General features: G+C 47.6%; 1 protein-coding gene and 1 long non-coding RNA gene across 3 annotated transcripts in view; one reads left to right on the top strand and one right to left on the bottom strand.

The window, feature by feature from the left end:
* Positions 1 to 26,778, bottom strand: part of STRC (stereocilin) — a 543,934-nt gene that overhangs the window by 114,549 nt on the left and 402,607 nt on the right. The window contains exon 23 of the mRNA XM_069624197.1: positions 7,022 to 7,177. Coding sequence (XP_069480298.1) covers positions 7,022 to 7,177 — 156 coding nt within the window. The remainder of the gene's footprint in view (positions 1 to 7,021; positions 7,178 to 26,778) is intronic.
* LOC138504027 (uncharacterized) overlaps positions 1 to 26,778 on the top strand; it is a 240,116-nt gene that overhangs the window by 121,205 nt on the left and 92,133 nt on the right. Inside the window, exon 4 of one of the 2 annotated variants that reach the window (XR_011279755.1) lies at positions 3,084 to 7,038. The exons of the other annotated variant lie outside the window; for it this stretch is intronic. This is a non-coding gene — a long non-coding RNA (uncharacterized lncRNA). Of the gene's footprint in view, positions 1 to 3,083; positions 7,039 to 26,778 lie in introns of those variants that run through there. 2 annotated transcript variants of the gene reach the window in all.

Genomic DNA, 26,778 nt, shown 5'->3' with positions numbered 1-26,778 from the left:
TTTGATCATGATGTGTTTTAAAGTCTGCTTCAAGGCTTCACCAAACAACAACATTTATTTTCTGCCCCTTGTTTCGGACCGACAAGATCTCACCCGTCAATACAAAATTTAAGCGGAATCTTAGAAACTCTGTTCTCCTGTGGGAGTAAGGCAAGCGCCTTAGGTATGAGGGTAAGCATCCTCTCGGCTTATCAAGGGTGGGAAAAGATTTAGCCAGAGAATAGCTTTGCATTTGATCTACTGTACAAGCCCAGTCAGATCTCATAATTGCGAGTTTTACCCTGATAGGGATAGTGGCGAGATCTCTCTCCGTCCATTGGCACTTTTCCAAAATCATGGCGACAGTTTACTTCAATTTACGTAGAGTTATACTAGTTCCAGCTTCTAGCTGATTTCTGATATCTTTCTATAGGGATTGCTTTTGCGGTAGTAATGTAGTGATACCAGTTTACAATCCAGATTAGACCGCAGCGAATTTAAGTCTAAATCAAATCGCAGACTCACCATCAGCAGGGACTGTGGTAGATTTAGAGCTGCTTTCTATCCTGGTCCAGTCTAGAGCCCTAGGTTTTTATGTTTTATGTCTATGTCCATACCGTACAGCACAGTTGGTATTATTTTACCTTTGTAGGAATTAATCATTGGAATAATGGAAAAATCTACAATATCTGCCAAGAGGTTTTTTCATATGGCAGGACAATTGGTCAGTTTTTCCTTCTAATGCTGATTCTACCGGGGCTTTGTTTGGGTGAGAAATAATTTTGAAACCCAAGTATATTACTTCTCTTGTAACCGGAACGGTTTGACCTTTAAGAATCCATTTAAAGGCAGGTATCCACTTTGTTGAATTACTAAAACGATTTTATTTTAATTTAGCTGTATCAGCAGATTGTTCTTTACTGAGTACTTCCCTAGGACATTCAGCAGTCGCTGGAGGCCGATCGGAGTATGGTCCACTAAGACTATATTGTCCTCATAGGCTATCCAGCTGACTGTTTGCGTCCCAATCTTCGGGCTTCCCCAAGCATGAGGGTGTAAATCTTTCATTCTGGTTAGGTAGAAACTTTTTTCAGCCTTTCGTCTTGAGGCATGGCAGAAATGAGTTTCCCAACTGCACTTGTATGATGTCCTCTCTGCTTAACATAGATATTCCAGCAGGGCCATGTTGTGGACCTGTGAACATGCTCCTGGAGGGGTGACGGGCGTCTCTCTCATGATCTACATTAACATGAGATTGTTTACTGCTGCAAGGAAGTGTTGGATCTCCTTGGCTTTTCACAATACCTCGACTATCCCTGTGGCCACTGTGACCCACTTTCGGTAATGGTGTTTGAAATGAGCATTCACTTCACTGTTTGCCCTTCAAGTACTCTTGGTAAGTGAATGAGGATTGGGCTGGCATGCCAACTGTGACATGTAACTTAACCAAATTGCACACTTAAGTTTGCAGGTTTTATCGTTCTAACCATGAACATTTAACATTTGATGTAATCAAAGGATTTCATACATATGGCCTACTTCAATGAGAGAAACTATATCTTGTGTATAGACACTGTCTCTCAGATGGCAAATGCTCCAGCTTGCTTGTGAACTTGGCCTAGCATGCTGCTATTCTTCCTTGTACAGCACAGCCCCATGTCCTTCCAGACCAGCACTGATGTGTAAGAAATTGTGCTTAACGAAGTCAACGAATGTCAATACTGGGGAAGTGAAAACATTGTCCAAAGGGTGTCCAAAGCTTCCTCAGATGCATTTCCACACCTCAGTGCAAAGGTCTCTTTTACTTTGTGAGAATGCTGTGGAGCTGAGCACACTCTTTCCTCCTCCTGGAGGAATACATTTTGGACAGTAATGTCACAGGTTTGCTAATGAAAGCAAATAGTTTCACAAACCGTCTGTAATTGAAGAAACCCTTAAAGGTCTGCGACTCCCCGGGAGTTTGTGTGGCCAAGACTTGGCAGGCTTCCACTTTTGCTTAGTCCACTTGAAGGCCTTCTTATGACAAAATATGTCCAACATATATCATACCAATGTGTAAGAAATGACACTGGTTCGCTGATAGTATTAGGATATTGCATGCCAATCTAGGCACTTCAAGGGGCTCGTTGTTCATCCAAACACTATGAAATTAGAATGGGGTGGAGGTTAGTTGCAGTCATGACCACCCAAGAGTTTAGGGAATCTACCTATGTGTCCTCAGTGGCCAACCAAATATTCAATTTCTTCCCAAGCTCCCTGTCGAGGTTGCCTCGCTCAGACTTCCAGAACACAATAATCCAGTCCTCTCCTCCTAAATGGGGACGTTCCAGGGGGAGATTTAGTTTGCAAAGTCACTCACTTCCTCACATAACCATAGAATAGGGCCACCCACTTCCCTGTAGTATTGCTGAGGTACCTTCCAGACTCTTAACATTTACAATGTAGTAGATCTTGCAAGAGGACATAACTCAAACAAAGAATGAGCCACCTACCTTTTATCACCAAACCGTTTTCTGGGGGATATTCCGCTGCTAAGACCTAGCTAGTTAGCTGGCTTTTCTTCATCTTGGGAATAGAAAATTGCCCTTATAACCAGTCCTAGTAAATGGATCCATGATATTTTAGTGTACCCCAGGAGAGAGCACCTGTTTTGAGTTCTTAACATTAAGGAGATTGCATGAGTACGTCCAGGACAGTTAATTACGCATGCCCACGTTCTCTGTTGTAGCAATGAGGGGTGAATTAATTGTTGGTCGGGTTGCTCCATCCGTTGAGTGGTAAAGAGGCCAATGGAGAATACAGGAACAAAGTGCTCTAAATGGGTAACAAGAGCCTGGTAAACATACACTTTGACAATTGCGACAGGGTCATCAGTATAACCCTGTCAAGGTGTGGGCAAGGGCCACTAACAACTCGGGGTAGGCGGCTTACTAAGCCAATTCCAGAGCCAGTCCTACCCCAGAGGCGCTGTGACAGAGTTGAAAGGGATGCCTTCCCTGGCTTCCCAGTCAGCATGGTGTCATGTATGTATTTTGGTATCTCTTTCCCCGTCCCAGTGCCTATCAGCCTCTGTTCTGACCATATCCTATTCTCTCATATTTCAGGTGGTCCTTTAGAGTCATGGCATTCAGAGCGGCCTTTTATACCAATGCAAGGCTCAGACTACAGCTACCAGCATGCACCACACTCCTCATACGGCTGCAATGGCTAGTGGATCCCAGGGAGGAGCACCTTCCAGAGACCACCAACAAGAACTACAAGTAGAACACTGCACCTGTGTCCAACAGACAACAGCCAGCCCAGACCAGAATGCAAGAAATGGTTGCCTTGTGAAAAATTTACTTTCTTCACCCTTTCCAGAGCAGAATGCGGGATCCAATGTCTGCAAGAGATCCCCCAGACTAGCTACAGCGAAGCTGTGTCGCAGCTGTGTCTGGGCTTGAGCTATCCAGGTGTGGCACAGCAGTAAGGGAGAACAGGGAATACTTCCTAAGATCTATATGGCCAGTGATTTACCTGGTACAGAAAGGAGCCAGAGAGAAGAGAAAATTACACTGCAGACTGGATAGAAGGCTGGAAGTAAATGGAGGCAAAACAATGAACAAGGCCAAGAGCCTTTGTTAAGACTCTCAGGAAGTATTCCAGCACACAAGGGAGGATAGGAGCACTTTGAGGTAGACAAGGACGCGATTTGACCAGTGAGACTGCCGACACTGGTGTTCAATGGGTGCTTAGAGACGTTTCTAGACAGTAAGGGGTGGGCTATAAAAACTCAGGAGAGTCAGCCTACAGTAAAATATGTTTGGGTGAGGGTGGAGAAGCGGCAGGAGGATCAAAAGGCCAGAGAGAAGTGTGAAGCTAGTGGAGGAGGAGTTAGAGGAGAGTACTGACATGTTTGGAGAGAGTCAAGGTAAGGTTTTGCAATTGAGAGTGTGGTACCAATTTTGTTATATATCTGTGTTCGTGTGACTGAAGGTGAGAAAGAGTGAGAGGACGCGGAAGATCACGGGGAGCAGGAGAGGACGGATAAGAGGAGAGAGAGAGATAGAGAGAGAGGGAGTAGGATCAGTGGGGAGAAGGTGACTAGAGATAGAAGTGAGCAAGGGAATCAGATCAGGAGGCGTGGAAAAGTAGAGATAGGAGTGGGATGCCGGGGTAAGATCAAGAGGAAGGAGGAGAGTAGAGACAGGAAGGAGTGAGAGGTGAAGAGAAAGGGCAGAGAGGAGGGGTGGAGCCAAGAGTGAGAACAAGATTACAAGGCCATCGACAGATTGTAAGGACACAGTGAGCGGTGCAAGCTTCTCCCGTTATGCTCACCTAGAGAGATATAGATAAGACTATGGCCTTTAGGCCTCCATAGAGTAGGGCAAGATTAGATAAGTATTAGGGAGCCTTAGTCAGGGAGGTCTGAGTCTCTGTCAAGGTTGTAGTGTCTCCGACCTTCTACACCACTGACTGCACATCACTCTGCAAACAATGCTGGAACCATATGAGACAGAAAAACAATGTATTTATAATGTTACTCCGTCCGTCCTCAGCCCTGGTTCCCTTCTGAGATACAGACCCTCTAAACAAAAAATTGATGTGACCTGCGATACTGGTGCAATCCTAGACCATACTCTACTACTGCCATGCAAATCTTCCCTCACTGCTCTGTCCTCTGCACTGGACTCTACCAAATTCTACTTCTTCACAAACCTCCATTTGCACCCCCCAGAGCATTCATCTACCCTCCAAGCATTGCTCTCACCTCCCAAGCTAATATGTATTGCCCACTTCCTCCCTGCTAATCACTTCGCTCACTACTTTCCTCAAAAATCTGTAAAATTTGCAATGCATTAAAAGCCTTTTTCTCTCCCCCTCCCACCCACCTTCTGTCCAGCATCTCTCCCCCTGACCCCCCCTACTCTCTGCTACTTCTCTCCTACCTCTCCCGCTGAATTTGCACCTTTCATTCGCATTGCTAACCCATCTTGCACCATCCGATTAACCCATTTGCTCTGCAAACAGCCAAAGACAGTCCAAATCACCAGCCCTCATTTCTCTGAACGCTTTAACATCTCTCTGCTGGACTTTTATCGGACTCCTTCAAATCTGCGACTATCCTACCCCTTTTGCAGAAATCTTCTGCTGACCCAAAGGTACAAGTAAACCATTCCCTGGTGTGCCTCTTACCCCATTTTCAAAAGTCCTTGAGTGGGTGGTCTTCTACCGGATCACTAACTGCCTTGAGGATAATGGCCTTAGAGATCCACTTACATCTGGCTTCCATAGTAAGCACTCAACTGTGGCTGCCCTCATCCATATCTTCAACATTCTCTCTGATGCTCAGCACTCCAAACTCTTGTCTGCATTCATCCTTTTTTAAAACTCTCTGCTGATTTCAACACTGTTGACCATTCCTATCTTCCTCTCACTCTCTGAGAGATTGGGTTTGGAAAATCTACTCTATTCTGGATTGCCTCCTACCTGGAAAGTGAATCCTTTAAAATCTCCTGGAACTCACAAACCTTTGAGCCCACCCCTCTCCCTGTCAGCACCCTCCAAGTATCAGTCCTTGGACCACTGCTTTTCACCCTCTATATCGCTGCACTAAGTATCTCATCCCTTGGCTTTTGCTACCATCTCTTTGCTGATGACACTCACGCTCTCCTTTGCCTTCTTCACTCCAGTAATCTCAAAACGGATAACCAACTGTCTTACTGCAATCCATCACTTGATGGCTCTCTGCTGCCTCATGCAGAGCTCTAAAAATTGAAATGAACGTTCTACCTTTTTGAAACGCCATCCTTCCCCTCTCTCCTTTCCTCTCCTATTCTTGCTCCCTTGCTCAAGGTTTTCCCCTTGGGATTAATTTTTCTGCTTCTATTAATCATTTCATCTTTCAGAAACTGTGTCTATTTATTATTCACCACTGTATGAAAACTGTAATCTCACCCGTGTGCTCTGCAAACTCGACTACTGCTTGTGCCTACTCCTTGTTCTCTCTAGACAAAGGGCCTCATTACATGGTTGCTGGTGCAGGGAAAAAGTGGCGGTGGATTTACTGCCGACGGTACTAAAGTATGGTAAATCCACCGACTTGTGGCACTATGCTTTTAACCTAAATGATTCATACAGCAGTCACTGGGCTTCCAACTCCATCCTGACTTGTTCAGGTCTGAGTAAAGCGTTCTGCGTTTTTCTTTTTATACAGACTGCGTGCAGGTTTAAATGAATATGGCTGAATTGAATGTCTTATCATTAATTTTTCAACTGGAGGCAGATGTCTGCCATTTGACAATGATAGGCTGGCAGCTAATCCAATTCTCTGTCCCTTGCTCCATGGTTTGGGCTGAGTAGATCAGTTCCTGCTAAGCATTGATTAGCAGTCCAAGTACCAAACAGGTACATTCCCGCCCTCTCCAGTCAGATGTTTAACATTGTCCATTCTTCAATGACCACACTTACTTTACCATGCTACCTGGGAGGGGAAATAGCTCCTTAGCTGAGGCCTGCAATCCCTTACCAGACTACACTGGAAAGCAAAGGCCCTTCAACCATTGCCAGTAATCACGTCCTGTGTTACACACGAAAGATTAAAACACTCCCCTTCAACTTGGCCCATCACCTACTTACCTGGCCGTTTGAGCGGCACAGACCCTTTTTGGGATGAAAACTGGCCCCTTTAGCAGGGTTATCAGTCATTTACCTTTTTGCAGTGGGACGGGTGGCAAAGGAAGGGTGGCGCACACAGGCGTTCAACCTGGGGTCAGCAGTGACCTAATAAAGTTAGCTGGGGGTGGGGCTCTGGCCCATCTTCTACAGAAAGCAGGTCACTTCTCTGGCTAAACAGGGGGCTCGGTCCTTACTACCAGTGTCGCCACTCATTTACCAGGCTCCACTGAGGAACGCATGCTATTCTCCTGAGGTCAGCAGTCACGTGACTGGTGGCTGGGGACTGAGGGGAGGCATACAGGCCTTTCTCCCAGCGTGGCCAACAATTACATGTATATAATGGCAGATCGGACAGGCTCTTTCTCCAGAGTCAGGATACACTTACTTGATTTGAAGTCCAGTCAGGGACTTTGCTGAGTGCCTCCATTGTCTGCAAGTCAGATAAGTTCAGTTTTCTTAGTTCTTCATTGAGAAACCGAGATGCGATTCTTCCGAGTTGACCAATAACCTTCGGGGAAATTGCTGACACAGTCCCAAAAATCTACAGTGCGAAAAAGGACCAATAAGGACCAGACCCAGAACAATGTCATAGAAAGAGATACCGCAATATTAATAATGCCATGAAAGTAAGTACCATGATTGAAAATAATGCCATGCAAGATTATTCTTTGATGGAAACAATGAATGAGGAATAACCTGGTCAATACCATTGAAGCAAATATTGCAGCTCTAACAAAATTACCATTATTACTGAGTTCATTAATACAGGGGAAACACACGCCCCGGAAGTGGTCTTGGTGCTCGTCAGGAGAGAATGAGCGATAGGACAGATTGAGGCGGTTACTGAAAAAACAAATCTCTTGCGTATATATTTGTTTGCTATAGTGAAAATCCACTGTGTACACATTACAAAAAATTGCAGTGAACTGTGTTGGAGAACTAGACTCTTAAAATTAATTGGCTACTATGAAAGAAATTAGGAAAGTGAGTGCAGGAAAGGGAGGTCAAATAATGCCACAGAAGTATATACCACAAGTCTAAATAATGCTATGGAAGGATGGACTATGATTTAAACAATATCATGGAAGCATGTATTACAATTCTAAATAATTCCAAAGAGAATGTACCAATATTGAAAAATATCAGGTCATCCTTAATTTATAGCATTACAAATAATAAAATGGTAGATCAGCTAGATAATGCATTCAATATTCTTTCGTGTGAAATGTTAAATGAGACATTTTATGTCTCAACAGCTTTGCTCCTGATTAACTATGATTGAAATATAAAGTTAGCCACTGTGAATATGACAGCCTCGCTGCTGCTTGATTTACATAATGGTATTGCGTCTGATAAGTGCTGAATGCCACGTATTATTATTATTTTTTTTTAATGCTTTTTATTATTTTCAGCGAGAAAACAGCACATATACAGATTATAATCTCAGTAAAGTGATTTAACAGCGAGAGCATAACACTTGACATTACAGTTGATGGTAAGTCCTTCGAAGGGTCAGGAGGGTAGACGTGCTGTGTCGTGTGGCAGTGCAAGGCCTGTTCAGGCTCTTCTCGGTTCCTGGTTTTATACCTGTTCCTCCCACTTCCCCCATATCTTGAGGAACTTCCGGGGGCGCCCCCTTGCCGTGTAGATGCGTCTTTCTAGGGAGGCGCACCTGTCCATTTCATTGGACCATCGGTCGATACCTATCCTGTCCGCAGAGGCCCAGGTGCTTTCCCAGCCCTAGTGCCACACTTATAAATGTCCTTTTGTATTTGGTGAGGTCCGTTTCTACCTCTATTCCCAATAGGATAAGTTTGGGGTCGTGCGGGATTGAGACTCCCACCACTTTGGAGAGGCGCAACAGGCACGCTGTCCAAAATTCCTGCAATACCCCACACTCCCAGATCATATAATAAAAGGTGCCCTCTGCCCTCTTGCAGCGGAGGCAGGTTGCATCATCGTCTCCCCCCCATCTGGATGTTTGAGTTCTGGCATAGTACGATCTGTGCAGAATCTTGAGTTGTATCAGTCTGATTTTTGCGTCTATTCCGATCTCACGCGGGGACATCAGTGCCTCCACCCATTCTTCTGTTTCCAATGCCCCCAGATCTTGCTCCCATTTCCCTCGGAGGTGTGTGAGTTCCCCGAAGCTGAAGGAGTTGATCACCTGGTAGAGGGTGGATGTGACCTTGGAGGAGATTCGGTGTGGGAGGGTGTTTGTTTCTAGGGGGGAGCATACGGGTATGTTGGTGAGGTCCTGGAATTGGGTGTTGATGGCGTGTGTGAGTTGGAGATATCTGAAGTGGTTCATAGGCCTTAGTCCATGTATTGCATTCAGTGTGCCAAAGTCTCTCAGTTGGCCCTCGTGGATTATGTCCGCCAGTGTAGATATCCCTTTCCTCTCCCAGGTGTCAAAGTGGCCCATTCGCAGGATTTCGGGAAGGTGTGCATTGTGCCATAGGGGCTGGATCAGGGTTGGTTTGTTCTCCCAGCCAATGTCTCTGTGTATCTCTTTCCAGATTCGACGGGTGTGCAGTGATCTCCTGGGGACCCCCTTCAGGTTTTCTTTGTTGTCGTATAGTATTTGTAGAGGAGGTGGAAGGCCAGTGTCTATTGTTTCGATCCAGATGTGTGGGAGCGTTGGATTCCCGTGTAGCCAGTCATTTGCCACACCTGCTTGTGCGGCCCAGTAGTATGTGCGGATATCGGGCAATCCTATGCCTCCCTCCCACACCGATCAACAAAGTGTTTTGAGGGCAATGCGGGCTTGTTTCCCGCCCCATAACAACGTGCGTAGGGACTTGTCAATGTCTGTGAATGTGGCAGCTGGGATTGGGAGTGGGGCGTTTTGGAGGACATATAGAAATCTAGGGAGCGCCAACATTTTAAATAGTGCGGCCCTACCCAACAGTGAGAGAGGGAGATTTTGCCAGTGAGAAACGTCTTTTTCAAATCTATCCACTATTGGGCGTAGGTTCAGTTTGAGGAAGTCATCTGGTGTGGCGGCAGGGGTGTTGCTAGGTCTGGAAAAGACCTGGGGCTAAGCTAATGTCGGGACTGTCGGGACTGGGGGCTACATAGCCTTTTGGTTGTAGCTCCTGAGATTCTATCCGGGGCTACAACCAAAAGACCAGGGGCTATAGCCACCTTAGCCCCCCCTAGCAACGCCTCTGTGTGGCGGTTATCTGTATACCCAGGTAGGTAAAGCCTAGTATCGAGACTGAGTACATGCAGGGGTCTGGGATCGCTTCATCTCCCCCTTGAACTGGGAAATATATTGTTTTCTGTGTATTTACCCGAAGGCCCATGAATTGTTGGTACTCCTCCAGGTTCCTGGTTACCGTCGGGCAGGAGGTTACTGGTTTGCTCAGGTAGATCAAGACGTCCGCATATAGTGAGACGCGCTCCTCACCTCCCGTGGGCCAGGCGAACCCCGTCCATCTTGTGTCTGTGCATCGTCTGATTGCTAGGGGCTCAATGGCAAGAAGGAATAGTAGAGGCGAGAAGGGGCAGCCCTGACTGTCCTTGATGATTTCCTGTTGACCCGCACAGATGCTACGGGGAGGGTGTATAGAAGTTTTGTCCATGACATATAGTAGTGCCCGAATCTCATGCGTTGCATTATGTCCCATAGGGCCTCCCATCCTACCGAGTCGAAGGCCTTTTCGAAGTCAACCGCAAGGAGGCCGAGCGGTTCTGGGATCTCCGCCGCTCTGTCTAAGGCCACCCGGACCCTGCAGAGATTCATTCTTGTGGATTTGTCAGGCATAGAGCCACATTGGTCCGGGTGGACCAGAGATTCGATCACCCTGAGCAGACTGTTGGCCAGCACTCTAGCTAGTATTTTGGCTTCCCCATTAATTAATGATATTGGCCTGTACGAGGCACAGTGTTCTGGGGGTTTCCCTATTTTGGGGATGACTACGATAATTGTTTTCCTGAGGTCCGGGGGGAGATAGCCCTGCTCTCTGCTGCAGAGGAACATGCTATGCATGTTTTTCGTTGTGGTTGCACCTAATCGCTTCCAGAATTCTACCGGGGCCCGGGGTCTTCCCCGATTGTAGCTGTGATAGTGCTTCCCTGATTTCCTCTTCCGTAATCTCGGTGTCTAGTTGTTCTATTTGTGATCTGGAGAGTTGGGGAATCTCGATCTGTTCAAAGAAGCGTGGAGCGCTTGGTGTGGGGTCCTCTGCTGGTGGAGAGTATAGTAATTCGTAATAATCAGCGAAAGCCTCCGCGATCTCGGAATTGCCTGTTAGAATTTCCCCTTCTTGGGTTTGAATGGCCCGTACTTGACCCTTACTCTGTTCTCGTCGTTCTAGCCAGGCCAGGGTCTTGCCGGCTTTGTCTCCCGTTTCATATATCTGGCTTCGGGTTTGCCATTGGGCGGTTCAGGCGTTGTCCAGTGCCCGGTCCTTTAGGATTGTCTGAGCTGTCGTTAGGGCATCCTGTGCCCCTTGGGTTCCCTCTTCCAACAGTTGCTCCTCTCGTCGGGTTACTTGGGTCTCTGCTTCTATGATTGCCTCGTTATGCTGTTTATGGTGTGCAGATACCAGTGAAATTGCTTCCCCTTGCAGAACAGCTTTGTATGCTTCCCACCGCACGGTTGGACAGGTGACCTCCTATCCGTTTAGGTCGAAGTATTCTGATGTTTTATCCGTGAGTCCTTTCATTATTTCCGGTATTCCCAGATAGTAGGCGCTTAGGCGCCAGGTGGGATCCTGCTTCTGTTGTTTCCCCTTGAGTTTGATCAGTAGGGGGGAGTGATCCGAGATCCCTCTCGCCAGGAATTCTGCGGCTGTTAGTCGATGGATCATGTTCCTTGGGGTGAAGATGTTGTCCAGTCTGGAGAGGGTTCTATGTGCGTTGGAGTAGAATGAGTAGCCCTTCTCTGATGTGTGGATTGTCCTCCACGTGTCCAATAGTCCCATTGCGTCCGCAAAGGTGGACAGCTTGGTCGGGGTGTCTGCGGTCCTGTTGCCTCTGTGCGTTCTGTCCTGTCCAATGTCCATGACCTCATTGAAGTCTCCTCCGATTGCCCACGCGTCCGCCTGTTCCTTCAGAATGATGGGTTGGAGCTCGGTGAGAAGTTCTGCCGTGAGCGTGGGAGGTGCGTACACTGCGATGCGGCCCCAGGTCTCTCCGCCCATCTCTCCCAGCACTACCACAAACCTGCCCCGAGGGTCTGATATCACTTTATTGGTCTTAAATGGGACCCGCTTGTGTAGGAGGATCATGACTCCTCTGGAGCCTCTAGAGAAGCCTGCCATGTATGTGTGTGGGTAGTTGGATTTCCTGAAAAAGCCTCTGGTAGTACCCATGAGGTGGGTTTCAGTGATAAATGCAACATCCGGGGAATGCCTGTTGAGATATTGAAGCACCAATTTTCGTTTTATACTTGACCATAAACCGTTCACATTCCAGGTCAATAGGGAGATCTGTCTTGTTTTGGCTACGTCTGCGTGTGTCGTCCTGTGTGATGGTGCCGAAGGATGTGATGCGACTTCCATGTCTTTGTCACTTTGTCAATAACGAGGTGTGTTATTCTGTTCCGGGCTCTGGCGCCCGTTCGTGGTCCCTCTCGCTGTTTTTACGTTGTAGTGTGCCTCGCGTACAAACCTTGAAACGTTGAACAATGAACTTGAGGTCGGCTCGGTTTGAGTATGATTGGACATACTTGGGTTTCTAGGAGTGTTATACCCATTTCCTATATTTCTGCAGCGAGGATATTTCTGGTGTGGCATGTCGCAGATCGCTGGTGTGTTTACTGTCCGTGGGCCGTTTCCTTTAGTAACTGAAACTCCTTAACTCCCCCCACCCTGCACTTCCCCCCAACTTGAAGTACCCATCGCCCAAACCAACCGAACCATGAACTAAATACTGTGGGTGGTCAGGAGGACCAAGTGTCCCAACTCGTGCAGTCTCTAGCCACTCTGCACTCAGGTGGAGGGCGTGCTTCTTTAGGTTCCTCACCGCCAGGGCCGCCCGGCTTCAAAGTTGCTCCTTGATTCCCGTGGGCTTTATTTTGTTTGGCTGGGTTCTCAAGTGGGCCCGCTTTCAGCCAGTGTTGCATGCATCTCGTCCGTCCCCCGTGGTGGTGTCGACTGCTCGGGGGGGTGGCGGGTGCCTTTGTCGCTTCCTCGGGGTGTGTCTTTTCTTGGGCTGGCGGGGTGTGAGAACCTGTGTTTCGAGCCAGTCCCAGGTTTCCCGGGTGTTGTGGAACACCGGGACCACCCCTTTGTGGTAAACTTTGAAAGTTGCCGTGAAGAATAATGCGTATTTGATATTTAGGGACGTCAGCTTCTTCTTAACAGAGTCATACGATTGCCGTGACTTCTGGACTTCCCTCGTGTAGTCGGGGAAGAAGCCGATCCGGTTGCCATTATAAGTAATTGGGCCCGTTGCTCTCGCCATCTGGAGGAGTGTGTCTCGGTCGCTATAGTTCATAAGTTTGGCGATCACTGTGCGTGGGGGGGCCCCGGGAAGCGGTCTGCCTGTCGGGACCCTATGAGCTCTTTCAATAGAAAATAATTTTGAGAGTTTCTTAGGGGCCATCAGATCTGTTAACCAGTCCTCCAGGAAGAGTTCCATGGAGGGTTCCTCTTCTTTCTCGGGCAGGCCGAGAAGGCGGAGGTTGTTGCGGCGGGATCTTCCCTCGCTGTCCTCGGCTCTGTGTTCCAGGAGGGTGATTTTCTTTTCCACTTGTTCCAGTCGGTCCCCCAGGTTCTTAACCGTGTCCTCCGATTCAGATATTCTTTGTTCTGCTTCTCCTACCCTGGAGGTTAGGTTCCTCAGATCCTGTCTCAGGAATGACACCTCAGAGGTCAGGCCATCTATTTTTGCCTCCACCGAGGTCCGGGAGTTGTTTATCGCTGCCATAATGTCCGTGAGTGACAACGCCAGGTCCGTGTCACCACCCCTGTCCTCCACCCCCTCATTTGCCGGTCCGGGGAGCCTTGCTGGTGTGGAAGTTGTGTATTTATCCATCTTATTCTGCGTTGCCCCTCTGCGGGGCAGATCCGTCCCCATGGTTAGTACCTACGTTGTTTCCCTCACCAGATCATCCCCAAGGATTGTGAGTCGTTATTTCTCAAATCTTCTCTGGAGTGCGGTCTCCTTACTTCACTTGCGTCTGGGGGGTTCCCTGCATGGGGTATGCACCTTTGTCATGGTTTGGTATGTTGGTGGTTTATTAGCAATGCTGTGGGGTTTTTATGTCCTGGATCCCTGGTTGGGGGTGATTCTGGGGCAGGCTCCTTTATTGACCCCAGGTCTGCGTTGTATGTGTCGCAAGTTCTATGCCTATCTCCCCTGGATGCCTCCCACGTGGTCCCTGGGATGGCCGCTGTCCCTGTGTGTTGTATCCGCCTTTATTGCTGCCAGCGGGTGTACCAGGTCCCCAGGCTTGTTCCACAAGGGGTCTTCCCCCGCTATCAAGTGGCAGGGCCTTTCTTCACCCAGTTGCTTGCTGGGGTTCGAGCAGTCTTAGTGGCCCAGTTTTTGGGGTGCTTAGATGTGCGGGCTTATGGCACCCCCAGGTGATGATTGTTGGGTGGGGCCCCTACTGTTCCGTGGGGGACCCCAACCGCAAGTGGGGGGTGGGCCTTGGGCTTTTGCAGGGCTGTATCCCCTGCCGCTTCTCGCGGGGGGGGGCAGAGGTGTAGGGGGAGAAACAGAGAAAGCCCCCTGCAGTTGCAGCCGGTGGGGGCATGAGGGGTGGGGGGAAAGACAGAGGAGTCCCGCAGTGCCCCGGTTCTCTTCTCGCCGCCTCCGGGCGCGGGCGTATCTGTGGGGCCTCCCTCGACCCGAACGCCCAGCCGCTCGCACACAGAGGCCCGTCTCTCAGCGGTTGGGCGTTGGTGGTCGCTGGGGCAGGAGAGGAGAGGAGAAGACGGGGCCGCTTTGCCGACCTTGCCCCGGGTCCCAATGTTATTTGAAACATGGGTATGGGCACCCCCGACCTGATCGTCCCCGCCGCTCGCTCACAGCGCACACGGAGGGCGTCAGGGAGGGGGTTGTGTGTTGGTGGTCGCTGGGGCGGGGGAGGAGGGAAAGAGATGGGGGCCGCTCTGCTTACCTGGCCCCGGATCCGACATTATATAAATCGCGGGCATGGGCTCCCCTCGACCCGGGCGTCCCGCCACTCGCTCGCAGCGCACACAGCGGGCACCGGGGAGGGGGGCCCTCTTATGCTGGCCATGTGCTGGGGTGTTACGAGGCAACAGTTCTCCGGCTCCGCAGGTTCCTCGGCTGCTACTGGGTCCCAGCTGCCATTTTCTGTAGTCGGATTACGCGGTCAGCCTCCCTGATTCTGTTGAGGGTGCAGGGGGCCTCAAAACGCCCCAATTTTCTTTGGGTTTTCGTGAGGGTGGGCGCGGGTGCGATCCCCTACCCAATTTTCCTGTTTTGGGTTATGTGCCCCTCAGGGTTCTGCCAGGATTTTGTAGGATTCGTGCGGCCCGGACGGCGCGACGGAGAGCTAGACCAGTATCAGGCGCCCACTGGTGGTCCTCCTGCCACGTATTATTAAAATAGACTTTAGATATATTCCTCTCAAGTATTTTCACATTGGGCATAAAACAAAATAATTATAATAATTAGGACATCACTAACAACTTAATTACCTCTTGACTACTTGTGGCAATGTTGAACTTATATACAGCTATTTGTCATATAGGGAATAATTAACTTTGATGTTATGTATAATAGATTTTGGTACCAAACAAGGTGGACTTTTAATTTGTTTAAACTTGTGGAAAATTAATCTTGACTATTTTAATTGTAAAGAATATTTGCACTGAATATGATGAACAACAAATTCATTTTATGTTTGATACAGCAGCTCTGAATGATTAATGCTTTCATATACATCGCGTTTTTATTGCACCTTGTTATCTGATCTATTGAAAATGTGGCTTCTAATACCACAAATGTATTTTTATTCCTTTCTGTTATAAATGTTGCCTTTAAGACTTCTATTCAAGGCCATTTTAACAGTTGTTCGGGCCCGGGGCACAGACAGTCGTGCCCCCTCCACCTGAAACCCAGGACCTACTTCCATCCCACCTAAAATCTATGTCACCCCCAAAACGCATGCTCCCGCCCAATCCGCAAAATGAAGGGATTACATGCCGCAAATCAAATTCAACAGAAACTCGGTTAGGCTTTCAAATAGATTATCTATTAAATATTACACATCTCTGCGACCTGTTTCCCCAAGAGTATACTATATTGAAGACATTTTAGCTTTATTTTTAGAATAATATAATCATTTTGAAGGAAAATAAAATAAAATGATTTTTAAGCAAGTATTTCTTTAAAAAAATGATTACCTAACAGTTCAACGTGACCATTTCTTCTGTATTAATGTGTCACTCTTGAAAGAACATTACATGGCTAGACAGCAGAGAAAACAAAAAGGCATGTAGCAAACATCAAAATCCACTGGGCACTTCAGTTCATGCCCACAGAGCAGGCACACAAATCCAAGTAAACCTAGAAATGAATAAATGAGAAGCACCCAGGGAGTACATGCTTTGTATTGCCCAAGGCTGATCTGTCTGAAATACTGCCAACATTAAACTATCTATTTCCTTCTCGATTTGCGCATTGCAAAATCATTAATTATGTCAGACCATTCTCTCCCTTGAACTATTCTAGACTCAATTCTTAACAGAGTGAAAGGAACATTGAATCTGGCTTCAATATTAACGGTAAAACAGGGACAGTTAAGATATATTCCTCCTTCGCCATTTAATGTTAACGTGGGCCGAGGGAAGGCTGTGCTCTTAAGAGGGGCATGAAGGTGAACCGGTAGTGACCCAAACAACATAAGATCAAAGTCCAAAATAAAAGAAATGTCCAATCAAGGTTCGATAAAAAGTAAATACACTTTAATTAAACACACCATTGTGTTCTGCAGCATAGCTAATTTGTGTTGAACGTTGCCACGCCCTATAACTAGCCATCGTAAGGCGATACGGGCGGGAAACACAACCATTACTGTGCTCCAGAAACCCAGCCACTGTTACACTACTACTACTATGTAAATGGTGCTAAAATAGTTAGCCTCTGAGTTTAGTGTGCTACCCTGCATAGTCAGCCATTGTGATACGCTTCGTAGTTAGCCATTGTACTGAATTGTGGAAGGCAATGCTACTTGTACACTAGGGGGCAGACGTCATGCAGGATTTAGATGTATTTTGCGGGAAACAAAATGTGCTGTGTACAATTGCATTTTGGGGGCAGGAAATGTGTTACAATAGACACATTGGGAAGATTAGTCAGGTGTCACATTTAGATAGAGTTGTGAAGTTTGTTTGTTTATTTATTTAGTATGGCGCTCAAAACCCAGAGGTAACAGGGCGCAACAGAGAACACGAAGATAAGATTACATAAAAACTTAGTTACAAGGTAAGGCACGATTAAGTAGAGAACAGAACATTACATTGCATAGAGTCTGTTGAGAGGGCATATATACAAATATACATATAGTAATTTACATTTCAGCAGGTCAGGTTATGTACATATATACAGTCAGGATTGGCTAGGGACTGTTAGTATGCAGGGGCATGGTTCAGTCAAGGGGGTCGTTGGATCGTAACCAGGTGAGAGTGTTTCGCCTAAAGCTGTAATAGGATTGGTCGTTCTGATGTTGAGTGGGAGAGCATTCCAGTGTTGGGCTGCCATGTCAGGGAAGCTGCTGCCGCCCATTTTCTTTTGTCTGAATTTGGGTACCTGTAGGAAGTAAGAGTTGGTCGCTCTGGTGGGTCGGATGGAGGTTCTTTTTACTATTCTGGTTGCGAGGTATGGGGGGGTTGCGTTGTTTAAGCATTTGAAGGTGAGTGATGCCGTTTTAAGTGAGATGTGGTCACAGATTTTGAGCCATTTGTGTTCTCTTCTTTTGTTGTATATGTGTTCCTTATATGGTAGATTAAGGGCTGTTCTGAGTGCGTTGTTTTGCAGTGTTTGAAGTTTGTCAGTAATGTATTTGTTGGCTCCTAGGTACATAGCATTACAATAGTCAAGTCTGGATAGTAGTAGGGCATTGGCGATGATGATGCAGCTTGCTTGGGAGAGGAATGCTCTATTTGCCCTGATGAGCTTGCACTTAAAGGCGGTAGAGGATGCTAGTGAGTTTACTTGTTTTTTTAGTGACAAGGCTGAGTCAAGGTGGAAGCCTAGGGTTTTCACTCATTTGGCAACTGTGATAGTGGTGCCATCAATGTTAAATGCCTTGTAGTCAGAGCTGAGTTCTTTTAGGTTGGCATTGGAGCCGAAGAGCAGGATTTCGGTTTTGCCATCATTCAGGCATAGGCCATGTGTGGCCATCCATGCCTGAATGAGGAGGTATATTTTGTTTACCAAGGCCGTATCTGAGTCAAAGTTGCCCGAAAGGGGTATGAGGATCTGGGTGTCATCAGCATAATTAGGGTATGTGACACCCAGTCTATCCAACTTGTCAAATAAGGGCTTGGTAAAGATGTTGTAGAGGGTCGGGGAGACGCAGGAGCCCTGGGGTACACCGCAGGTTATTTTGATAGGGTCTGCTAAGGCTGCTGAGGAGAAGACTCTCATGGTTCGATTGTCTAAAAATGAATGGATCCGGGATATGGCCTCTTTTGAGAAGTGGGCAGCCGAGGCCAGGTGTTCGCACAGGACTGTGTGATCTACCAGGTCGAAGGCCGCCGACAGATCGAGGAGGAGTAGCATGGTGGTGTTTCCTTTGTCATTAATCTCATTGATCTGGGTTTTAAGATTGATTAAGGCAGTCTCTGTGCCGTGCTGCAGGCTGAATCCAGATTGGCGGGTGCCTAGGAGTTTGTGGGTTTCTAGATATTGCTGGATTTGCAGGTATGCTACTCTGTCTATTATTTTTAGCAGGAATGGCACCGTAGTGATGGGCCTGTAATTAGTGGGGATAGCGGGGTCTAGGGTTTGCTTCTTGAGGAGTGGCAGAACCCAAGATTCTTTGAGATTACTTGGTATGGTGTTGGAGGAGAAGGATGCGTTGATTTGTTTGGTTATACAGGGGTCTAAGTCCCTGGCCGCATCCTTTATTATCTGGGGTGGGCAGTTGTCGCCTTTACAGTTGGATGGTTTGAGTGAGGCAATTACCTTTTCTGTTTCTGGAATGTAGATTTTAGCGAATCTGAAGAGATTTGGGCAAGGAGGGTTTGCTATTTGGGCCTGGTTGCTCAGAGATGGAACGTCGATGGTTAGAGAGTCTTTTTTTAGAGCGATTTTGGTTTGTAGCATTTTGATTTTGTTAGTTAGGGCGTTTTGGACGCTGGTACACCATTGTTTGTCTTTTGTTATGTTATCTGGTGGGGGTATGGGGGATTCCAGTTCCCTTAGAATGGCAAATAGTTCCCTAGTATTGGAGCTGGATTTTTCAATTCTTTCATTGAATAGGTTCTTTTTTGTGAGTAGGATTTCTTTTTTGTATTTATTTGCGAAGAGTTTAGGTTGTAGTTTGTTCTCTTTTGTGGGGGTATTGCGCCATTGAGTTTCTAGTTTCCTTTTTTGCATTCTTAGTTCTTTCAGGTGGGGGGTGAACCAGGCGTTCAGGTGAGCTTGTTGTTTGCTTTTTTGCAGTTTAAGGGGGACAATGGTGTGTAGTCCTTTCTTCATAGCGTTGTAGAAGCTTTCTACTAGGTGCTCTGGAGGTAGGTTGTCAGGGAGAGCATTAGGGGTTGGCAGCAATAGTGGTAGGAGTTTGTCAGGGGTTATTATTTTTTTTGCTCTAGTGGGCAATGGTGGCGCCATGATTTTTTTTTCATTGACTTCTTTGTAGAGTGATAATGTGAAGTCAAGGAGATAGTGGTCTGACCAGTGTTGGGAGGTAGCTTTGGTGATGGTGGTATCGCAGTTCAGTGTGGCGATCCAGTCCAAGGTCCTACCTTTGTTACAGATAGGGGTAAGCACTTTTTGGATTAGGCCGTGTTCAGCAAGCATGTTGGCTATAGCTTGTGTTGGTTTGTCATCAGGCTCGTTCAAACCAAGATTTAGGTCACCTAGTAACAGTATTTGAGAGGTTTCTTTTGTGTTGTTGGCTAGGAGGCTCGATAGATCCGCCTCGAATGAAACAATGGGGCCAGGTGGCCTATAAATTAGGTAAATGGTTAAGGTACGACAGTTGGAGATGGGCAATTTGGCTGTGAGGAGTTCGCAGGATGTGAGAGGTGATTGGGTCGAGGGTCTTAGCTCAAGATTAGTCTTTGCTATGATGGCCAGTCCGCCTCCTCTGTTGTTTGGTCTGTCCATTCTGATTATTTGATAGTTTTCAGGGATGGCTATTGAGAGTGCTGGGCCTGCTGCTTCGTGCAGCCATGATTCGGTAACTGCCAGGAGGTCGAGGTTGTTGGTAGATAAGGTATCTGCTATTTCCGTGGCGTGGGCCACTAGTGATCTGGCATTGATCAGGGCTCCGGATAGTATAGTTGTGTTGGGTGTGTTCTGGATTGTTATAGGGATGAGTTTGAGTTGGGTGGTTTTATTGCAGTGTAAAGTTAAGTTGGGGCATACTTTGAGGAGTTGTGCGGTGGATCTAGAGAGAGGGTTGGGTATCTTGGGCTCATAGAGACGGGGTAGCCTGGCTCGAAGTCTAGAGTTTCTTTCTGGAGTCGGACAGTGTGCATTTTCTGCTGGGTACATGGTTAATGCAGCAGTGCAAGTGGTGAAGTAAAATAAGGGTATGAGGAGGTATAGTAGGGTGGCCATCTGATTTTTGCTACGGCACATTGTACAGTTTGGGTGGGGCTGAGGGTGGTGGTAGATACCTAGAGAGGCCACTGGTGGCTGGTAGAGGTGGTATATGCTAGCTGCGATGTTCGGGCAGGGGGGTGAGTTAGGTCTAGTCCAGCATCAAGCGGTCAAGCATGCTAGATGCGACATTCAATTTGTAGGGCAAATCAGGGCTAGTTTAGCAACAACGTAGCAGGCAAAGCATGTGTTAGATGCAACGATTATGTGCTAGGGTAGTGAGGCGCTGATGTAGCATTATAATGGCAAGGCGGCGGCTATGGTTAGGCACAGTGTTCAGTTGTTGTGGTATTTAAGGCTGGGAGCAGCGTTCATGATGTGGGTAGTCGGTGGGCTAAGATCAATAATAGCAGTTCCAGCAATAGATAAATGCAGGCTGGGTTTTGGAAGTTGTAGCATGGGTGGGTGTTAGCAGTACACGTGCTTGAGGGCAGGTCACAAGTACATAAAGTTGCAGAAGAGGGCAATATTTCACAGTAGGCAAGGAGTATTTGTAAAGCATGTGCTAGTGACCATTTGGGACGGCAGCTACAGGGGATGCATGTTGGCTGTAGTAAGCTGCTGATATGAGGTGCCTTAATGTTAACGTTAGTGGCAGAAACTGCAGGGTGGAAATAGTCAGAGTTCAGGTGACAATACCTTATGCTGAAGTTGTGCAAGGGTGGTAGAGGTTTTGCTGTGCAGAGTTCCTGGCAGAAGGCAGAGTCAGGCATAGACAGGCTGAGACAGAAATTGGCCTTAGATCGATGGCCTTTGCAGAGATTGCCGGCTCACGCCTCTTGGCGTGCTATTGGCCAATATGAAGGCGGTGAGGGCCAATGGCAGTAGCTGGTGGTGCTGGGTGGGGAGGAGGCAGTGAATGGAGCCTAGCAACTCCATTCGTCCATCTTGGAGCGGGGTGCTCTGTGCAGCATGGTGGGGGAGCACAGTAAACAAAGTGCTCTGTGCCGGTATTAGCAGCCGATCTGTGCTAATATCGCAGCGCAGTAGATGTGGCGGCCGTCGGGCACATTGCAGCGCTTTTTGAATAAAAGTTAACCGGCGCAGCCGGGATGCAGTGTGCGGTCTCGGGGGTCTTACCTTGATGGAGGGAAGCTCCTGCTTCTCCTCCTCAAGGGGGGACACTGCTCCAGCAGTGTTGTTGGGAGCTCCTGCTCCTTTGGCATGGTCGGGAAGAGTCATGTGTCACATATTTGTAAAGATTAGCCATGTGTCACTTTAGATTTGTGAAGATTAGCCTTGCATCACATTTAGATAGATTTGTAAAGATTAGCATGCCTCACACTTAGATAGAATCGTGAAAATTAGCAACCGAGAAAAACTTTGAGAGTACCTCATGCACTAATCCTCCCACTCTTGCTCCCCTCCTACACACATCCCTTGTACTATACACACCCATGGGCTAGCCAAACTACTCACAAATACACACCCAGAATAACTAACACTCAAATACAACAACAATTCAAGGCACTGGACCATACCCATACAGACACAACAAGCCAGTATGTACTAACATAACCTTGAACACCAGCCAACACATAAAACACACAAACACACACCCAACATAACAGGCATTCACATACAACACACAACTCACGCACTGGGCCTAACCCTTATGGATATACAAGCCAGTGCACTCAACCACAACCTTAAAAAACAGCCAATTTACACCTAAAACACACACCGAACATAACATTCACATACAACAAACAACCCAGGCATTGGGCCTCACCCTTACGGATACAACAAGCCAGTGCATGCAAACAACCCATCTGAAACCCAACACACACATGCCATTTTTTCCTGGTTCTGGACCTATCCTATCCCTCTACCCTCACTAACCAGCCCTGTCCCCTTTCTTGCAGAAGCACCTGAGCGCCTGGAGACTGTGCCTGGGTGGTAGTGGTGGACAGTTTAAGTAAACATAACATAACACCACCCACAATAGAACAAATAGAAAATACTGTACAAAAACCCACCCGAAGGAATAACAGAGAAGGTGTAAGAAGAAACTAGCACTTTGAACGTAGTTCTAGGGGTGGTAGGTGAATTACCAGGAACAAACAGGATACTTTGATGTTTAAAACAGGTGTGATCGTGACCTAACCAGTCTCTAGTGGTCAAGTGGACCGAGGGGGCAGTTCAGGGTTAACGGTACCAGGATTCAGTTCTTGGTGGGCACTGAGTAGGTGCGAATGCGGTTGCTCTTTGCAACAGAAGGGGTGCTCCGAATGACGCAGGCCACGCTGGTCCCAGGATTGCTTTGCAGTTGAGCCAGGCAGAGTCAGGCTTTATCTGTTGGGAGGGGTCAACGTTCATCGAAGTGGTGATTTAGGGGGCATAGATGTGCAGGTCGATGATGCAGCTGTCTGAGGGCTAGCTGGGCTAGCTACATGCCCGAGATGAGCATTGGGGTCTGCGACCCATATAAACATTATATTTGGCTTTTGTTTTTTGTTTGTGGCAAAATCGCATTCTCCCACTTCCCTGCTTGTGTCCCATTGAGCTTCCTGGTGTAGCTAGAGCCGACTTCCTAATCCCGCCCGATCCTCTGACTGGGCCTAGGAGCCCATTGTAGAAAACAGCCGTGAGGGTGTAGCAGACCCATCATCCACCGCTCGAGTCATTTCTCCTGCCTGACCAAGGTGAGTAGGTCTGTGACCCATTTAAACATTATGCTTGGCTTTCTTTTAGGCAAAATCACCTTCTCCCACTCCCCTGCTCGTGTCCTATCAAGCTTCCTGGTTTGGCTAGAGCCCACCTCCCTATCCTGCCCTGAGGCTCTGATTGGGCCTAGCAGCCCTATTTCAGCTGAGCAACAGGTGCAACCCCTTGACCGTGCAGCTTCCTCGGCTAGGGCCCCAAGGTAAAGGGCAGCTCCTGAAGAAGCAGCTCCAGTTCGTGTTTGCACGTGTTCGCCTGGGAAGTCAGCTGTCAACCAGCAGCGACTGATAAGTTAAGGGTGGTCTGGGCAGGGAGTACAGCAATTACTGTAGTCTCAAAAACCCTACTACTCTTCTTACCTGCATAACATAGCACACCAAAGTTAGCAAGCCAGTTAGTAATTTTCCCTATCACCTCTGTGCACCAACATTCAGGTCTTTATTTTTCCCTCTATCCAGGAATCTCAAACTTAGGTGTGTTTCATTAACTGTCATGTCTGCAATTTAGGCGTTTTTCCCTCTATTCAGGAATGTCAAACCTAGGTGTTTTTCATTTACAATGATCTCTGCAACGTAGGCGTTTTACCTCTATCCAGGAATCTCAAACCTTTGTGTTTTTCATTTATTGTGATGTCTGCAATCTAGGCATTTTTCCCTCTATCCAGGTCTCTCAAATCTAGGTGATTTTCATTTAGTGTGATGTCTGCAATTTAGGCATTTTTCCCTCTATCCAGGAATCTCAGAACTAGGCGTTTTTCATTTACTGTTCTGTCTGCAATGCAATTTAGGCATTTTGCCTTCTATCGAGGTCTCCACACTGCCCCTTGTTTCAATCATAGGTGTTCTTTCCCTGGTTGCTAATTCCACTTCTGGGCATCCGTTCCAAACACTGTTTCTCCAATTCTAGGTGTCTCCCCTCTAGCACAGTGTTCCAGTTCTGGGTGCTCCCCCACCGCCTCTGGGTTCAGCTCCGGCCTCCCTCTCGCTACAGCTGTGCAGTGAGTCAATATGTTCCAGAACTAGGTCTCCCACCAGTAAGGGGCCCAATTTCAGGTGCTCCTTTGCCTCCACTGTGCTTCGAATCTAGACTTTTCTAGGGGTAGCTAGCAGAAAAAGTAGAAAGGTACCTGTAAACTACCAGCAGTTTAATGGTGAAAAGCAGTGTGGACTTCGCAAACAGCCCAAAGGATAAGCCACACAAGCACACATTCAGAAACCACCCCCTAGCTGTACCTCGTTTTGGACCTCCCTCAACCCAATCTGCAAGCCATCAGACCCTAGACCTACCCGCCTCCTCCCTGCCCCCCAACAATAACCAAAGACAACAAAAACCACAAAGAAAACCCGAACTCATATGAGGACCCTAAAAACGAAACAACAAAGACAACAAGGCCAGAGCAGAGTGAAGTGAATGGAAGTAGAGACGAAAACAAAGGAACACCCACGCCCCGTGAAAGAAAGACTCAACTGAAAAAGACTGGGGGATAGGCCAGACCAGAGTGAAGTGCAGGGAGGTAGAGAGACGTCTGAATGGGAGGGAGACCCAGATGTTCCCGTCCCCATACAGGGCCAAACCGAAAACAGGGGAGAGAGATGGAACCATTTTAATTTGACCACAGACAGAAGGCCCTAGATAAAAAGAGGAGAGAGAGGCGTCCTAAACTCGTAACTGATGGACCAAGGGGCACAGGACGCACAAGGGCACAAGGAGCAGGTCCCCACCTGGGGGGGCACATAGGGATGGTGGTTGCTGCACACCAGGATGTGTTGGGGGAAGGGAAATGTGCGGCAATTGGTCTAAACACTGGGGGTGGAGAGGGTGCTGCCACTGAATAGCCCTGTTGAGAACTCACACCCCTGCATACAACATAGGAGTGGTAATTTAACACATCACAATGTACAACAGGGGAAGGGATATTTGCTGTAGGCATTCAGAACGGTGGGGGTAGGATAAGGTACTGCCACTAACCAACCCTACTAAAAAAATCTCATCCTTCTGCATACACCTCTCAAACTCTGAACTATACCTCTACAGCACAACAAACCACATGCACTTCACTAAACCACAACATCGAAGCAAAACACACATAGCCTCGCACAACAGCAGACGACGGCTACCAACCGACAATCACATCTGAGCTCAGCGAAAGGTGTAAACTGAACTGATGCTGCCAACAGCACATCACAGCTCTCTTGCTCCTTTCTCCCGCTCAGTCTTATTAAGTTATACCCCCTTAGCCTCTTGCTTTACAGAACTGCCAGTGCCAAGAAACATGCAGGTCGTGACAGTGCATGGTATAAGAACATTTAACATAACATAAAATGGTTATAACTCCTGGTCAGAGTCGGCATGTGACTCACCAGTGATTCGGAACGGGTCCCGGCGTCAAGCAATTGATTCAGGTCTAGTAGGTGACAGGCTTAGCTGGGGCATAAGGATGCGTCAAGCTGGTTCGAAGTGCAAGCAATAGTTCGACTTGGCGGAGGAGCGCACAAGCCACAGCACAGCGCCTTCCCTCTTTTTCACGGTGCGATAAACACAGAGCAACCGGTTCGGGGACTCGAGGACAGGATGGTTCCATTCAGGGTGTGCTCTCCCAGGTTAAGGCAATTCTGGCGCAGAGTGGTAGGTCCGGTCCTGGCCAACAGCAAAGATCACTCCCGATGTGCCCGGGGAGTCGGTAAGTGGCAGACCTTCCTTCTGCCTTGGACGTCTCTTTCTTCACCTCATGCTGAGGGCTTTAGAAAGCACAACATTACCAAAGGAAGTCCAGGGAGTTCTTCTCAGGTGAAGCTTTGTGTCTTCAGAGGATCCAAGAGGATTGGAGAGAATCTAAAGCAGGGGTGGCAGACCCCTTCTTTTAAAGGCAAAAGTCTCCAAATGATTGGACTAAAGCAAGCCTGACTTAGTGGTCCAATCCCTATTCTTGAATGGAGTGGACAATGCCCTTCTGATGTCACACCCAAAGTGCTTTGCTCTAGAGGACGTGAAGGGTACAGGAAAGAGAAAGAGACATAGAGGGAAACATAGATGTTGGAAGTCTCCTTCCATTGGCCAGTGCCTTCTGCCTACTCTAATCCCACCCCCTTCCCTTCCCAATATGAACAAAGGCCCTTAGAGATACAGCACCCTGGTGTGAGGCTACTCCTTTTGAATGGTGGTGCTACTTTGATGCCCGGGCCCAGGACAGCTGTCTCTGGTAGAGAGTGTTACCTGCCCTCACAAAAAGATCAAAGAACAGACACAGTCTTCCAGGTTCCTGTCCTGTGATTTGGTAGTCTCTGGCTCGGTGACCAGAATACACATCAGCTTCCACAGCAGAGCTGACTCACAGGAGCTGACACATGTGCAATATAATTGGGATGTGGCGGTCATGATCATAAGTAGTACCATGAACCATGCCTAAGTAGGGCAATTTTCTTATTACAGATGAGAATAAAATACATTTGCAATTATCTTTAAAAAGGCGCAATGTCCTGGATCTTTTTTTATGCTTTTGCATATCTATCTCAATATTTTTGACTGGTTTTTTTGTGTGGCTTACCGTCGGTACAGTGGTTTGCAACAGTTCAACGAATGTGAGGAACAGAGGGGTGATTCCTGTCCCCAGTTTGGATTTGGTTACAACCATTTTTTCTACTAAGTTAATGTAGAACGAGTCGCCCAGCAGACCAGCTGTAACTCTAAGCCCAGCACTCTTGTCTTAATCAATGC

Source organism: Ambystoma mexicanum, chromosome 11 (assembly GCF_040938575.1).
Source record: "Ambystoma mexicanum isolate Mex_15411 chromosome 11, UKY_AmexF1_1, whole genome shotgun sequence".
Classification (NCBI taxonomy): Eukaryota; Metazoa; Chordata; class Amphibia; order Caudata; family Ambystomatidae; genus Ambystoma; species Ambystoma mexicanum.
The sequence above is the reverse complement of the archived record's forward strand: the minus strand, read 5'-3'. Positions and strand labels throughout refer to the sequence as shown.